Source organism: Monodon monoceros, unplaced genomic scaffold (assembly GCF_005190385.1).
Source record: "Monodon monoceros isolate NGI ecotype Baffin Bay Population unplaced genomic scaffold, NGI_Narwhal_1 Super_Scaffold_18, whole genome shotgun sequence".
Lineage (NCBI taxonomy): Eukaryota > Metazoa > Chordata > Mammalia > Artiodactyla > Monodontidae > Monodon > Monodon monoceros.
Genome location: NW_021703774.1, coordinates 143,438,281 through 143,454,641, shown reverse-complemented (window position 1 = coordinate 143,454,641; position 16,361 = coordinate 143,438,281). Strand labels below are relative to the sequence as shown.

At 39.3% G+C, this 16,361-nt stretch overlaps 3 protein-coding genes across 6 annotated transcripts in view; 1 reads left to right on the top strand and 2 right to left on the bottom strand.

Annotated features, from left to right (window-relative positions):
* The window catches only part of GPBP1L1 (GC-rich promoter binding protein 1 like 1), a 57,447-nt gene extending 51,027 nt beyond the window's left edge, over positions 1–6,420 (bottom strand). The window contains exon 1 of one of the 4 annotated variants that reach the window (XM_029227447.1): positions 6,273–6,420. The gene's annotated coding sequence lies outside the window, so the exon portion shown is untranslated. Of the gene's footprint in view, positions 1–4,735; positions 4,898–5,357; positions 5,447–6,272 lie in introns of those variants that run through there. The other 3 variants (XM_029227448.1, XM_029227449.1, XM_029227446.1) reach the window with 3 other exon arrangements.
* A 117-nt stretch (positions 6,421–6,537) lies between these two features.
* TMEM69 (transmembrane protein 69) lies at positions 6,538–12,057 on the top strand. Its single transcript, XM_029230870.1, has 3 exons — positions 6,538–6,604; positions 8,073–8,212; positions 9,378–12,057. The coding sequence occupies exons 2-3, from the start codon at positions 8,159–8,161 to the stop codon at positions 10,089–10,091; spliced, it is 768 nt and encodes a 255-aa protein (XP_029086703.1). The 5' UTR covers positions 6,538–6,604; positions 8,073–8,158; the 3' UTR covers positions 10,092–12,057.
* Positions 12,058–12,066: 9 nt separating this feature from the next.
* IPP (intracisternal A particle-promoted polypeptide) overlaps positions 12,067–16,361 on the bottom strand; it is a 40,034-nt gene continuing 35,739 nt past the window's right edge. The window contains exon 9 of the mRNA XM_029230869.1: positions 12,067–14,196. Within this exon, the coding sequence (XP_029086702.1) occupies positions 13,972–14,196 (225 nt within the window). The 3' untranslated portion in view covers positions 12,067–13,971. The remainder of the gene's footprint in view (positions 14,197–16,361) is intronic.

Below are 16,361 nucleotides of genomic sequence, written 5' to 3'. Positions count from 1 at the left end.
GTTTTGAGAAATTTTCTGACCAAATACGCTGAGGAAACTATTCACTAGTAACCAAAACAAGAAAACAAAACCACTACAAACCCAGCATACTTAACTCAATTTTATAATACAACAAATATATACTATGTAGAAAAAAAAAGGACAGGAAACAAACTACCTAGAAAAGTTAACACTGAATTGGGCACAGGACCAAACCGAACACTCCATTTTACAAGCAGACTGAAGGAGGATAAATAGCTCATACAATTATTCTATGCTGCTCAACAGAGAAATTGTGAGAAAATGATGAGAATCACTGAACCAGAAAAAAAAAAGCTACCAATTTACAGGAAATCAGGAAAATCTAGAATGTGGGAAACTGCAGGACAAATGACCTGGTTTCTTCAACAAAGTGCAAGGAAAAAAAACCAGAAGAAACATACAAACTAAGAGGCTTGAAAGAATATCAGTCAACTACCATGTGTGGGACCTGGATCCTGATTCAAATAAACAAGAGACGTCAACAGAAAATATCTAGAAAAGGAAAAACAAAAACCTAAAAGTCCACGTCCAACAATCTGTCCAGATTTCACAGAATTTCACTCAACTGGTAAAAGGATGTTCATTAAAGACAATTTCAAACAATTTACTTGACAATTATGAAGTGCTTACAATGGACAGGCATTGTATTAAAAACTCTACAAATATTATTTCATTTGTTTACCACAGAAACCCTATGAGAAGGTACTATTATCCCCATTTAACAGAGAAAGAAACAGGCAGAAATCTTACTAAAACTCCACCAAGGTCTCAAAGCTGTAAGTGGCAACGCAGAGGTTCAAACCCAGGCTATAATGCTGCTGCCCTTAATTATCATACCATGCTATCTCTCTACCACGATGTGGTGAAAACCCAGCTTTGGAATCGGAGAAAGCTGAGTCCCCACATCTCACTATGTTATATAAACCACTTAACTTCTTGGATCCTCTGTACACCCACTTATAGAAGGGTTAATATCAAGTATGTTAAACAAGTGTTTTAAGGAATAATGATTGGACTCTGTTACAAGTCTCTAGCTTATGAAGACCACAATAAATGGTTCCCACTATCCTTCCACCATACCTGGTAAGATTAATTAAAAAGCACAGTTAATAATTCATAAACACATAGCTGGAACACTGGAATAGCTCTACCTTTTAATTAACTAACCAAAGAACCCCCAAACCAACTTTTCAACATACTTGTAAACTTCAAGGATAGCAGTAATTCAGAAGAGAACTTTTTTATATAATGAAATTTAAACATATAATCAGCAGAAACAAGAGTGTGCAATATAAAGAATAGCCAAACTTAAATTAATTCAATTTTTTCTTTAAAAAAAAAACAAACAACAAACTTGTTCAACATAAACAGACCTGCTGCTCAGAAAAGTGCACTAAAACTTTGTTCATGCTGGTGATTCTCTAGCCTGACATCTGACTGATATATGGCAAAGTAGTTTTATTACAGAAAAGGAAGGTAAGCTTAATGAGTATGTTAAAAAATCAACTCCCTTAAGAATGATAGCATTCTGTGTTGTTATCCTGTGAATATTTTTGTGCTTATCTGTTAAACTACTAAGTTCTCGGGGTGGGGGGGGCAGGAATGTTTTATAGTCATCTAGGTATTCCTACTCCTTAACAGGCAGGAACAACAGTACAATAGTACAGCCTCTAGCATTTCTTAAAAGAAACTTTCTTAAAAGAAGTTTGAACCATTTTGTCTGAAAAGTAATTTTTCCAACAGATCAATTAAGGGCTGATTATCATTATTTATTTTAAAAATGATTTATTTATTTATTTATTTTTGGCCGCCCTATGTGGGATGCAGAATCTTAGTTCCCCAACCAGAGATCGAAGCCACGCCCCCTGCAATGGAAGTGTAGTCTTAACCACTGGACCGCCAGGAAGTCCCAAAGGCTCCTTATTTGCTTTAGTAAAGAAAAACTATTAGACTCCTTTAAATATTTGCCTTGTATATTTTAAACCACCTACAAAAATTCAATTTACATAACATTAGCAATATTTTACCTCATTAGTTAAGATATATACCTGTGGACAAAAGTAGTTCAGCTCATCTCACTGAACTATTTTTCAAGTTTGATTATAGCCAGTTTTGTTTTGAGCAGACTTCAGTGGGAAATAAAAATCAGAGCCTGATTTTGAAGTGACTTGGTCAGCTAGCTCTCAGCATAACCACATATCAAATTGCAGACAATGGCAACTATAGTCAGTTATGAAGTAGCATGTTTTCTATGTATCACCTAGATTAGATATCCCATCCCACCCCAATTATTTGAAAAACCATAAATACATACACCAAAATTTGCCTTTTCCATGAACTACTTTTTCAGTTGGGATATTTAAAAAACTGTGTTGTGTCTCACCTTTCCAATAGTCTTATTTTTATTTTCATGGTTAAAGGTAGCAACCATAATGGTTAAGCACAGTGACTTGGAAACAGATTGCTTAGGTTTAAATACAGGGTCTGTGACCTACTAGCTGGATGAATCTCTGAACATATTTTCCTTAACTAAAAAATGGGGATAAAACAATATCTATCTGACGGAAATAAACAAGTTAATAAATATAAAGCACTTCGAGCAACTGTCAGCCTCTGGTACATTAGAGTTATTACTAAGTGCATATACACTGAATCATAAAACAAAGATATGCAATCTGCTGAAGTATGATTCTGAATTGTAGGTTTTATCTTTAAGCATTTAAAAATGAATTATAAGCAGAAATGTGTCCCAGATTTCTTGTCATTCCAAACTTATTAAAATGGTTTCATGTGCTCTCCTCAGCCAAGCTACTAAACAGCCACTGACGAGAAAACTGGTAAGATGGAATTCATTCAAAAGAAAAATGGCTTCCTAACACCCTACCACCACCACCAAATTTCAAGAGCTCTGATAAGATACTATTCAGAATCAACTGAAAGAATACTTATATCAATATGTACAAACTGTTTTGAGTATCCTGAAAAAAAATTAGAGTAAGGTCTCACCCAAGTTTACAGGTCCAGTAGTCAACAACAGCAAAACACAAAGCAACTGACTTGTAATTTCTATAAAGCACTTTTGTCCTGTAAAACCACCAAAATAATTTAAGAACAACAAATCCTAGGGAAGTTGACAAAAGTAAACTTTTGTATTGAAAGAATGTAGAAAGGTAAATTGAAACTGACTCCCTAGGGAAGGAAGATGACACTTTATTTTACTATTAATTCCAAACTTCTCATTCACAATTAGCATTTTATTATTTCATCTTTTAGACAGATTGAAACTCAAGCATCTTCCCAAATACTGAAGTTAACTGTTTTTGGTTTCCATTCTATGCCTTTTTGTTTTCCGTTAAACTTCTGGATCTAAAGGTTTAAAAAAAAAAAGGCAGCAAACAAAAAGACAGCCTTTTGTTTGAAAGGGTACAACAATCAGACACTCCAAATCTAAAATGTTTTCACTTGTTGTCTTACACTTTTCTAATAAATGTCCCAAACTTAACAGCACTCTGATTCTCTTTCAAGCATTACACATAAAAGACCTTAGAAAAGGCCAGCAATGACCAAACTATAAATCCAAGTGTACTGAAGACTACCAATCACTTTACTTTTGGAAGGGATTTACAAAGAATGTGACTTCTATTACTAAACTAAAACATGAGGCACCATAAACTTTGTTTATTCCAGATAAGCTATAAATATCAAAGTTAAGAGCAAGTATTTCAACAAATATGGCAAACCAATCTCAAAGCACGAACTTGGCTGATAAAATTAACACCACAGCACAATTTCAAAACTATAAGCAACTACCAAAAAAAACCCACCCAAACCGCACCCACTCTTATGTAAACTTTCGGAGTAAGCAAACTACTTTAGCCTCACCTTTGTTTTCACCTAGCGAAGACCCTTCAACATAAGACACAAACCGCAAAAAGATGAAAGATCCAGCTGTTGTCCCCGTAGGAAAAATAACTAAGAATTTAAGACATGTTAACGTATTTAAGTTACCAAGCTCAGGGCACTTCCCCAAGCTACAGCCATTTTAGATTCAGCCTTTCTTTTGAATTTCACGGGGGTGGGGAGAGGTAGATGTAAAACAAAAAAAAATCCTCACTAAAACACTTCAAGATCGACCAGCCTTTTTTGTTTTCAGGGAGGGAGGGGTCAGTAGGTGCTGGATAGACAATCTAAATCAACGAAAACACCTCGCTATCAGGGGGAACCGGAACGCTGGGAACAGGCGTGGGGGGTTAAAGCTCTTCTTTTCCCCTCAGATACCCCACATTTGACTTACACGCTTTTTTCCCTTAGACTTTCCATCACTGGAAAACAAAAGCCCTTGGCTCTAATTCAAGAAGGAGAAAAAAACCCGTAAACCAAGCTATTCAACCACCAACAAGCCGGAACGCCTGGAGAGGAGCCAGAGAGCCGCAGGTGAGCGTTCCGACCCGAAGACCAAAGTTGAACTAGGAGCGCTCCGGCAGAGTCGCGGCGACGCTCATGTGCAAAGCTCCACGCGCGGGGGAAGGTGCCCCGTCCGAACCACACGACCCGTGAGCTCTGCTCCCGGTCCCCGGCCCAACCTACACCCAACCACCTGTGTGAGAGCCTTCTTCAACTTGTTTCAACAGCCGGTCCGTCAGGCACCGGGCGGAGCCCTGCGCCGGACCACTCAAGATCCCCTACCGCCCCGTCGTCCGGAACTCCCACTCACCGGGCAGCGGCGGGGCTACAGCTAGGGACCAGTCGCGGCGTCTGAGGGTGCGTCCCCAGCTTCCTGATCCGGCAGAGGTGTAGAGCCCACAACCATAACAATGCTCTTCCCAAAATGGCTGCCCGGCCCACACGGCCCAGGCGGGGCAGAGCGGGTGGAGGGGGAGGAGCGACGACCAGTCTGGCCCTCCCCTAATCTGACCCCGCCTCACACACGCCCACCCTCTCGCACCGCTCACAAGGGCGCACGCGCGTGAGCCCTGTTCTGGTGACCCGCCCGACGCCCCAAGCTGCCAACGTTTAGCCGCGTGAACGGCAGTTATTCCCTGCCCTGCCCCCAGCTCCCTCCACTGCGGCTCGAGGCGGCGCATGGTCAACCCCCGCCCCTCTGCAGAGTTGAACACTCTGCCTTTCCTCGCACCGCCTCAGAGGCGGAGACCAGCTGGGTTTGGTACTCCCCTTCACATCCCCTCTCCCGACACTAGGGCCTGGGCGCGTGTGAATGAGTGGGTGGGTGGGTATGTGTGTACCCGTTTTTCCCCGCCCCTTCATTCTGCACCCTCCCACACCCCACCTCTCGGCAAGCACGCATCTCCAAACTACCTCTACAAGTACTAACAAACCGGTTTCGTAGACTCGTGTGTTTTCCGACCCCTTCCCACCTTCGGCTCCCTCCTTCCTTCACGTGCACGCGCCGTTAAGACTCCAGCCCCCAACGGGCCGCACGGCCGGGATCTGGAGGCCTGCGCGGCTGTTCCCGACGCGCTACCCGCTGGGAGTGGTAGTTCCGCCCGACCGCTGGCGACACGCCCCTGCCCCAGCGCTGGGCGGATTTCTGGCCGGAGCCTGCTCCTGTGCCAGGGCGGATAAGCTGTTTCTCCGGCACAAAGTCTCATTGGGTATCGCACAACGGGAAGGGGTGGCGCTGCCATGGCAGAGAAGGAAATAAAAGTGAAAAAGCCTGTCACGACTAGAAGGTGTTACTACTAGGAAGAATTCTCTGAGCCCATTCTGCACGGGAGGCTAAACCATGTGACGGTCGGCAACCAGGAAGCTAGACTACATAGAATCCTGAGGAATGGAGGAACTGGCTAGCGTTTCTGTTGTTTTCAGATAAACGCGCAAATTGCCTGATGGTGTTTCCTTTGATAGACTGTGAAATGGAGTCCCAGAGAAGGGAAGGGACTTGCTCAAGGTCACAAAGCCCACAAACAAAAGTTAAAGCAGAGGGTGACAGAAGGAATCTAACTTCCGGGTCACCCTAAAGGCTCTTACCCTCACACCCTTCATGGAGATGAAAGTCCTGCCCCTTGTGCTCTTTATTTCTTAACGAAGTTTCTAGTTACCAGCAGAGAAAATGAAGTGAAAACAGTTTTTTGTTTTTTCTTAAATAGTATTAGTTCAGGACCTTAATGAGGCGTGAGATATGCCCCGTCGCTCCTAGAAACCCTGTTGTTATGCAAAGTAAAAAATGAGTTCCTGAGACGGCAAGCAATTTGGCCAAGTCATACTTGGCCTAGACTCCAAATCTCTCCTACCTTCCTCCACCACCATCACTCTGAGATGGTTTCAGTAGTTGCATTCTGCCTTCCCGAACTCTGCGAGGCAGATTCTGCTGGCTGGGAAACCTGGAATACAAAGGCAAGGACCGTTCAGGTACCCTACAGACTTCAAAAGCTGGCTTCCACTAGAACCAAGATTTTCCCCTGTAGGAACCAGTTAGCACTGGTCAAGTCTGCACCCGGACTCATTTTTTTCGGCTCTCAGGAAGTGGGGAGCGCTATCTAACCCCACTTGCCGGAAGTGCTTTTCCGCAGTACCAAGCTGTTCTTGCAATTCAGCTTTCCACCTCCCCGCGCGACGCTGGCAGGTGAGTAGTAGGGCTGTTGTCACAGGTGCAGGTTGGGAAAGGGGGGCACCAAGGCTTCGGAGTAAACTGAGGTCGCGGGTACTATTGGGCAAAGTTTCCCGGGGATCTTTGCGTCCCCTTTTCTCTGATGTCTGCTCTAAGGCTTGCAGTTTGCAACTCTTTTATTTGGCGCAGTGGAAATATTGAGCGTTCTCACCCAAATTGAGCGGATCCCTTGGGTCTTTGTCCCTAACCCCCTCACCAGTTGCCGTCCCCGGCCTTTAGGCTGTCACTTTTCTCTTTAATACTCTTGAGCTGGAAAGCACATGTCACAGTGCCTAGGGAGTTTGGAAGGTTGAGGGAGCGTTGAGCTTTTTGAAATCCCTTACGAAGGTGATTTTGAACAAAGGTGAGTGTGTGGGCCCTGCAGGTATGTGTGTCTGGGAGTCAGTAGGTGGATGTGGGTGTCATCTAACATCTATTCAGAGACCCGGGATAACTTAACTCCCTACTTGCTTCCTTATACATATATACAGAATGAAGACATTGACGGGCTGGTGTACAGGATTTCTTGAACCAGCCCTAAGATCTGTAATCAAGAAATTAGTTCACTACGTTTTTAAATTAAGCAGCAACTGTGGGTTTTAGATTTTTAGACACCTTATTCTTTTGGTTAAGAATGGGACTTACATAAATATGACAGATCTGGATTCATAATATTCTCTCTCACTCAGCCACTTACTGGTTGCTTACATTGTGTAAGGTGGGAATAATAGCTAGTATTTTTTGAGTGCCTACTTTGTGTTAGGGACAGTTCTCAGCTTTTTACATGTATTAACTTACTTAATTTTTACAACGACCCTATGTAGTTATCATAAGCCTTATAGGTGAGTGAACTGCACCATAGCCAGGTTAAATAATTTGTCCAAAGTCACATAGCTAATACGTGGTGGAGCCAGGATTCCAACCCAGATTGTTTGACTCCAAAGTCTGCACTCTAACTTAACAGGCTATTACTGCCTTTCAACACCAAGTTGATGAGGTTATTCAACAGTTACAGTAATTACATAGTTACAATGCCTGATTCACAGCTAATTGTATTGATTGCTACTATCATTACTTTAAGCTAAGTCCCAAAATAGATAACTAATAGACCAGACAAGCTATGACTTTCAGTGTTAAAGATAAGAAAGCTGGCACTTCAAGGAAGCAATTTACCCAAGGTCACACAGCTGGGAAATGATGGAGGCATTTGTAAAAATCCAGATCTGTTGTCTCTGTGCATTACTCTTTCTGTTACACCAAACAGCAAAAGCTAAAAGAATGGTTCAGAGAAGAAAAGGATCTATTTACTTAATGTTACTGATATTTTGAAAACATTATTGTTTTCAAAGGAACTGTTATATGGAAGAAATTATCCCGAATTACTACTTTTTAAAACTTATGTATAAAGTGAAGAAAATTAAATGACATCTTGTTTTGTACACAGCAACATGCTTCTGATTCAGATGTTCCACTGAGCTATAAAAATACATTAATCAGAACTGTGTGGCATCTTCCTAAGCAAGACTTTCAATGGGGCCCACTATGGTTCACTTCATCCAGAAGTTTTCTCGAGCATCTTCAAAGGTTGGTTTATTCAGCAAATATTTGAGCATTACTTTCCAGGTATTGCTTGGCTAGGCAATAGTGAAAAAGAAGACAAAAATCCTTACCCTCTTATATTCTGGTTGATCGGGGGAAGAGTAAAATATAAATAAGTGACATCTAATATGTCAAGTGGTAAGTGCTGTGGAGAACTATAGAGCAGGGAAGGGGAATAGGGACAGTAGACTTAAGGATTGCATTTATAAATAGGGTGGTCAGAAGTGAGGCAATGAGCCATGCAGGTACCTCAGGGAAGAACATTCTAGACAAAAAGGAAAAAAAAGCCTCAAGATGGAATCATTCCTAGCATTTTGAGTAACCACCAAGATTCTTAAATAACTTTCATTTTTTTCTTTAATCCAACATTTTTTGAGTTAATGTTGATCTGCTTAACTGTTGAAGTATGGAATCTACTCACTAAAGCACAGAATCAGCAAGAGAGGTTATTGCTTTGGCCACGTACCATGAAAGGCACTGGGGATTTTTTTTTTTTTTTTAAGGCAAAGAAAAATACATGGTCCTGGCTCTCAAGTCTACTGAGACAGACAAGTAAACACAAGATTTTAATTCACTGTGAGAATTATGATGGAAGTGTGTATATGGTACTTATAGGAGGATTACATCAGATTGGAGAAAGCTTCAAGCCAAATTTTTAAAGATAAGTTCCCTAGATAGAAAAATGGTAATCTAGAATTCTAGGCAGACATATGTAGAAAGGCATGAAGCTATGAAAATTATGCAGTGTCTAAAGCTTAATTTTCTCTACATAAAATAGCATTTCCACAGTAATTAGTGCTGCTTCTTTTGCAATTTATAAATAGAAGAGGCAGTTTAGAATGCCAAAAACTGAAGACCTAGTCTTTAGCTGTTCCTCCTTCAGATATTTCTTTCATGGGATAAGTTTAGTGGTAGGCCAAAATATATCACTGGTTTCTATTCAGTAGTTTCTTTTGCATGTTGTATAGCTGTTTAATAGTCTTTGCCAGCAATAATAACATCATCCTGTAGTCCAACCTTTCTTTAAGTTCGATGTGCTAACAGAAAGCAGGCGGTTTGTTTTTATATTGTCTCAGATTGGGACTAAAACATTTGATGATTTCCTTTTTTTAAATCTGTTTTTTGTCTTCTTGTTCTGTTTTCCCTATAGATGCTGAAGTACCCTTCCACAATCAGACTAGGAGCCAGAAGGAGAATAGAAACATTTTCTCTCAAAACAGGCCTCCAGCAGAACTTTTCCCCTTTGTTTCCAAGGCCTTGGCTTGTCTCATCATTTCCAGTGTGTATGAGCAAGACACAATATTATCACACTTCCCCATGCAGCTTTAAGAAGAAGCAAGAGCAAGCAGTACTTCCAGCCAGGCCACCACAAACCATCAGTTACCTGCCTGACAGCCCAAAGCCAGCATTATACATAACTCTGGCAGGACTAATCCCCTTCATTGCTCCACCACTGGTCATGGTGATGACAAAGACTTATATTCCCATATTAGCTTTTACTCAGATGGCTTATGGAGCCAGTTTCCTGTCTTTCTTGGGAGGGATCAGATGGGGTTTTACTCTGCCACAAGGTAGTCCAGCCAAACCAGACTTCCTCAATTTAGCTAATAGTACAGCTCCTGTTGTGTTTTCATGGCTTGCGTTCTTTGTTTCTGAAAGACTCAGTGAAGCTATAGTCACAGTAATAATAGGTTTGGGGATAGCATTACACACTGAACTTTTTCTCTTGCCACATTATCCCAATTGGTTCAAAGCCCTGAGGATAGTAGTCACTTTAGTGGCCTTTATTTCATTTGTAATCACTTTACTAGTTAAAGGTTTTTATCCAGAGAAGGGACCCAAGAGACTTAGGCAAGTAGAATAAATATAAAACTACTCTGTAGATGACGTTAGCATGTTGGCTAGAAGCCTTGTAAGGTTGTGTTTTGGCATCACCTTTTTCTACCTCTCCAGTTTAGCTCTTTTTTCCCACCAGTGGTGATTTATTCTTCCCAAATTATTCTTCATTTCTAGAAATCTTTATTTTATAAGGAATCACTGAGAAACAGCTTGAAAACCCTTAACAAGTCCTTTTCATGTTATATTAGGTTATAGTTCTTATTCAGTCTTTATGAACTTTATAGTCATCCACTTAAAAATTTCAATGTTTTAATTGTTTTGAAAAATGTAAATTAAAAGATGAAAAACCTTTGTGCTAGAGCTTTAGGATCATTGAAAACACACACACACACACACACACACACGCACACGCACACGCACACGCACACACACACACCCTCAGAGGAAAACTTGGTATCCATGAGTGTCTGAAAATAATAGGTGGCTCCAGTGTGGAGTTTTCATTGCAGTTGCCCCTGGGAACTGCATTTCCAAGCTCTTTTTACCTGGCACAACCTAGTTATTTGAACTGAAAGGATCTGTGGCTCTGAAGTCAGTAGGGAGCAGTGTCACGAGGGAAAACTATGTTCAAAGAAAAGCTAGACACATTTTCCAGGTTTTACCAGGATATTTGGCAGAATATAGATGCAACTTATCTCCAAACATAACACCAGCTGGTCAAAAATAGTTAAATAGTTAAAAGAATAAAGCCTCTAGGATATACAAACTAGGAAAAGTCAAGCTGGAGACATCTTAATGTTCTATCTAGTTTTGCATGTCAACTCACACAAAAGCTTTTTTAAAACAGTAAAAGCAACACCTTGAATTCTAACTTTAAAACTTACTCTTTTGAGATGCTTAGTCTCATAAAAAAGGAGAAACATTTTCAATGTTATAAGAATTTAAATCAGGAAATGGTATCATCTGGTATACGTTACCTTTGTATAAGTATTCGAATATTAGGTAACTTAAATTTCGTAAGTAAATTATATACATATAATTTTCACTTTAATGATTCTTGCTGTGGAAAGATCATAATCTAAAGTGGTAACTTGTTTACTTTGTTACACACCCGTTACAAGATTTTTTTATGAATTGTGTGTTCAAGTCCTAATCCACAGCATCTCAGAATGTGACCTTACTTGCAGATAGGGTCTTTACAGAGTTATTAATAAGGTTAAAGTGAGGTTATAAGGGTAGGTTGTAATGTAATATTACTGGTGTTCTTATAATGGAAAATGTAACATATACAGAGAGAATACCATGTGAACATGAAGATCTACATGCCAAGGAGAGAAGCCTTGAACAGATCCCTCCTTCTTAGCCCTCAGAAGGAACCAACTCCACCAACAGCTTGACTTCAGGCCTCCAAAACCGTGAGACAATAAATTCTGTTGTTTCAATTATGTTGTTTCAGTTATATATTAACAAATATAACACTATAGAGCTAGAGCTTGTTCTGATCATTAAGAAGCTTACCAGTTAAAAGCCTGTGGCTGAAATCACCACACGATCCTTCTTTATTAATGTAGAGAAGAGTTTACTACAGCTTGATACTGAAGGAAAGAAAGCTCATACTCTTCAGAAGTTCCTTCTCAGATCCTACTCAGATTGTTTCAGTGAGGAAAATTACTTCTTTGCTTCTCTTAAATTGAATGAGGACTGCACAAACTTAAAACTTTTCTCTGATCTCAATCTTTCAGAATAGGGGCAAGTCATATTTTTAGGCTAACTGCCCACTTTTTTTTTTTTTGCCCGCGCCACAAAGCATGCAGGATCTTAGTTCCCCGACCAGGGATTGAACCCGTTCCCCCTGCAGTGGAAGCTCTGAGTCCTAACCACTGGACCACCAGGGAATTCTCTACAGTGTGCGATTTTTAAGTACATTGGACAGGATATTTAGAAGTATATTGAATTGTTAAATATTTTGGAGGAAGATCACGTTAACAGTTGCTCAGAAAACAATTAAATGTAAAACTAAATGTGCAAGTCCTTAAAGTTGAAACACTAAAAATCATGGGCAGCCCTACTACACTTTGATAATCCAGGAATGCTGCTAATAAACTAAATTAATTAGTAATACAAGAAAAAGCAAAGAAATCAAGATACTTTATTAGTACATTCTTTTTAAAACAATCTGTCATTACCTAGGAAATAAGCATATTTATAATTACTTATTTTCAGGCATTGTCTGGACCTATTAGGCCCAAACACTGATTGTGTTGACTACATTTCTGCCACAGCAGTACAAAATGCCTCCCTTCATAGTGCCATTTTAGGTTGGCATCAGGCAATAATGAAAATTAAATGATAGGAAAATTTGTAAATCTCTTGAACCAGAATGCAGATTCTCTTTAACTAGAAATATTAAAGGCACATGAGTTACAACTCAAATAGTTTACAAATTATCTTGATACTTCATTCCTTGACATTTTACAGATCCCAGCCGGGCATCTGTGACCCTTCAGACTTTCAGGGTACCCCAAAGAATGGGATACACAGCTTTCTGTCTGCACTACGTAAGCTTTTCTTAATATATGCATATGGTTAAGTTATGAAGGAAAGTATCTTTGTGAGTCTATCCAAATATTTTGGATATGAGTGCTGCCTGAGTCTTTAATGCTTACCAAAGGTTTTCTATCTAAATAAGCCACTGATGCCTATAATATACTGGAGGATTGTACAGAAAAGGGGAAATCAGGGATATACAAATCAAATCCTGGAACAGCCAGGTAAACCTAAATGTATAAGACCTTTAATATATATGGCTCCAACTGACTAGTAGAAATAATTTAAAAGTGATGATCATGTACACAAAGAATCTTCATCTCAGAAATGGACAGAAAACAATTCTTTAGAATGCTTCTCAGGGAAAATGAGAAGTTTTGAGAAGCAGTTTTGGGTCAGAGGCCTTTCAGCGTACACTTATGAGTTAGTATCTGTAAAAAGTTTTACAAGTACCTACAATTCCATCTTCTCCAAGCCAGGCAGCAGCTTTGTACTAAACTCATATTTAGGCTTGCCCAAGTGTGAGTATGCTTTACCAAGCTTGATAATCTAATGAATTCCCTCTTCCCCAAGCTAAACGTATTTTTGGTAACTATTTAGAAAAAGGTGCATTCAACCTGCTGGGCTCTATCACCCATTACATCATCCTATTGCAATAAAGGACTGTCACTAAGAACCTCCTATTAATTCCTCATCTGCATTCCAGCATCAAGACAAAACCATAAGTGAGCAAAAGCTTTTTTTATGCTGTTATCAACAGGTGAAAACTTATATATATAAATAGCTAGATATTTCCCACATGTCCCTCCCAGTTTTCCTGCTGTTAATAAAAAGTTTGGGACTAGTGAAAACTCCTGGAATAAAATAAAAGTAGGAAGTTGCTTCATTGGCTTTTCTTTGTAGAGTAAACTATGACCATGGAAAATTGCACTCTGGATTGAATCATGAATGTATAGATACCTTTAAACTGTCTCATTGATATTCTTAAATGACACAATGGTCATGTTACAGCTTAACTGCACTGGAGAAGCAGCTAAAGGGACTATTTGCCAAGAAGCTTCTAGCAAATCATTTTTACAAATAGGACTCTACTCCTAATTGGACAATTCTAGAGCATAAACAGCATATCTACTGGTAAGCTTGGCAAATTTGTGTGAACTCTTTATTGATTTAGGATATATTCCATATCGCTTCTCACTCAAATTCTTTAAAAAAAATCATTTTTTACTCATTTATCTACCAAATTCACAGAAAACTCAACAGATGAAAGGGTCCTATCACCAAACACAAGTGTGATTTGCAAAAGGTGAGACCCTGTATTTTCAAAATGTTTCCTGTGCTCTCTTACGCTTACTATTTCATAGTACAGCAACACCTCCTTCACAACGACTGGTGATCATGTTACCAATTTCTGTCCATGTATCTGAATGAGGGTTATAAACTTCAACTGAGTCCAAGGTACCTGGGGCCAAGAAATCGTGACTGGAAGATCGACCTCCAGAAACATACAGAAGCCCGTTGACTGCCACAGCACACATGCCTGCTCTAGGCACTTTCATTGAAGCAACTTCAACCCACTTTTCCTGGATAAGAGAAAAAAAGAAGTTAGCAGTGCCATAACATGGTAACAGAGAAAAGTGCTGAGAAATTAGGCACTCTGGTTCTTTTTAAAAATTTTTATTTATTCTTTTAATATTTATTTTTATTTATTTATTTATTTAGGCTGTGCTGGGTCTTAATTTCGGCATGCGGGGATCTTTGTTGCAGCACTCGAGATCTTTTAGTTGCGGCATGCGAACTCTTAGTTGTGGCATGCATGTGGGATCTAATTCCCTGACCAGGGATGGAACCTGGGCCCCCTGCATTGGGAGTACTGAGTCTTACCCACTGGACCACCACGGAAGTCCCTCTGGTTCTTTTTACATGTTTAAATTTCAAACTCACAATCCAGTCATATAAGTATATAGAACATTTTAAATTGAAGTTTAAAGTAGTGAATTTAGAGGAAAGTAATGAAAAATATATCTGTGATTACTTATAAGTTATGGTCACCAAGAGATAATCTAGAAATTTACCAGGGAAGTCTGGAAGGACTTTTTAAAATCTTTAATATAATAGGTCTTATAAATCTCCAAGAGAACAATACAGTAAACAACACTGGCCAAATTTATTCGAATATGGATTCCTTTTTTCAACGACCATCTGGTGCAGTTAGTAATTTGCAAAACATATTTTCAGAAAGGTAGTACAGATCAGGGATTGGAAACTAGGGCCTATTTTTGTAAGCCTACAAACTAAGAATGATCTTTCCATATTAAAAGGTTATTTAAGGGACTTCCCTGGTGGTCCAGTGGCTAAGACTCCATGCTCCCAATGCAGGGGGCCCGGGTTTGATCCCTGGTCAGGGAACTAGATCCTGCATGCCACAACTAAGAGTTCACATGCTGCAACTAAAATCCCGTGTGCCACAACTAAAGAACCTGCATGCCGCAACTAAAGATCCCGCATGCTGCAACTAAAGATCTTGCATGTAGCAACGAAGATCCCACATGCCGCAACTAAGACCCAATGCAGCCAAATAAATAAATAAATATTTTTTAAAACGTTCATTTAAAAAAGTATATATGGAAAAAGAAGAGATTGTATGTGGCCCCCAAGGCCTAAAATGTTTACTATCCGGCCTTTTAATAGAAAGTTTGCTAACTCCTGGTATACATTATTCACTGAAGAAATTTCAATAAGCTGCTATATCCAAAATGACTGTAAAGTCTTACTCCAGGGAAAATGTCTATACCCAGAAAACAGGAAAGCTAATAAAGTCCCTGAGAAATAATCAAGAGAGAAAAGAAAAAGTTTCCAGATTAAAAAAAAAGAATCTGAAAATAAAGCATATGATGCACAAAGTTTATAAAGTCATAAAAGATGAAAAAAGATTATTCATCAGTGCTAGAGAGTGAACTTTTTGAGGACAGCAACTTAATGAGCTTCATATCCCGGTACCCAGTATAGAACCAGCACATTATAGATGCTGATCTGAACTTAAATGAAATTCTGAAATACTAACACCAGGGACAATCCTTTGAAATTGAAGGACCATATTAAACTTGAAGGCTATTTGATTATATGAAATTACAGAATACATCACAAAGTTTTCACAGCTGAAAAAATACTCATTTTAAAAGATAGGTATATTCACAAAAATACCTATAGCTGGTTAAGATAAATCAGGATGTTGGGTTTATGTTTATCATTAGGGAGAGCTAACCTTTGCTCCCCTACAAAAATGGCTCTGGACAAGAAGAGTAAGGGAATCATGGGGCTCATTCAGTAATGTTTATCTTTCATTTCTATCAGTGTATTAACTACAATTTGCTTTTTATTTTGAGTCCCCTCAAAATAAACTCTGTAAAACCAGAAACATGTTTTACATTATCTTTAGGGTTTGAATCTATAATGTAGGACTTTAGTAGACAGTAAATAACAATAACATTTCAGATTTATGCATGAAAAACCAAGGTAACATTACTGATAAGCACTTAACTTTGAAATGAAAACCTATTCATTTTTAGCCATAGAGAAACATTAGCAAGAGAAAGCGCCCTCAGAAAGTTCACTTTCTCTATTCCCCCCATATAATAGAGACCACTTAGAAAGTGAAAGGAACCTGAAATATCACCAAAGTTTGAAACTTGTCACACATGAGAATCAAAATTATGCTTTACAACAAAACAAAAATTCTACTTTTGCC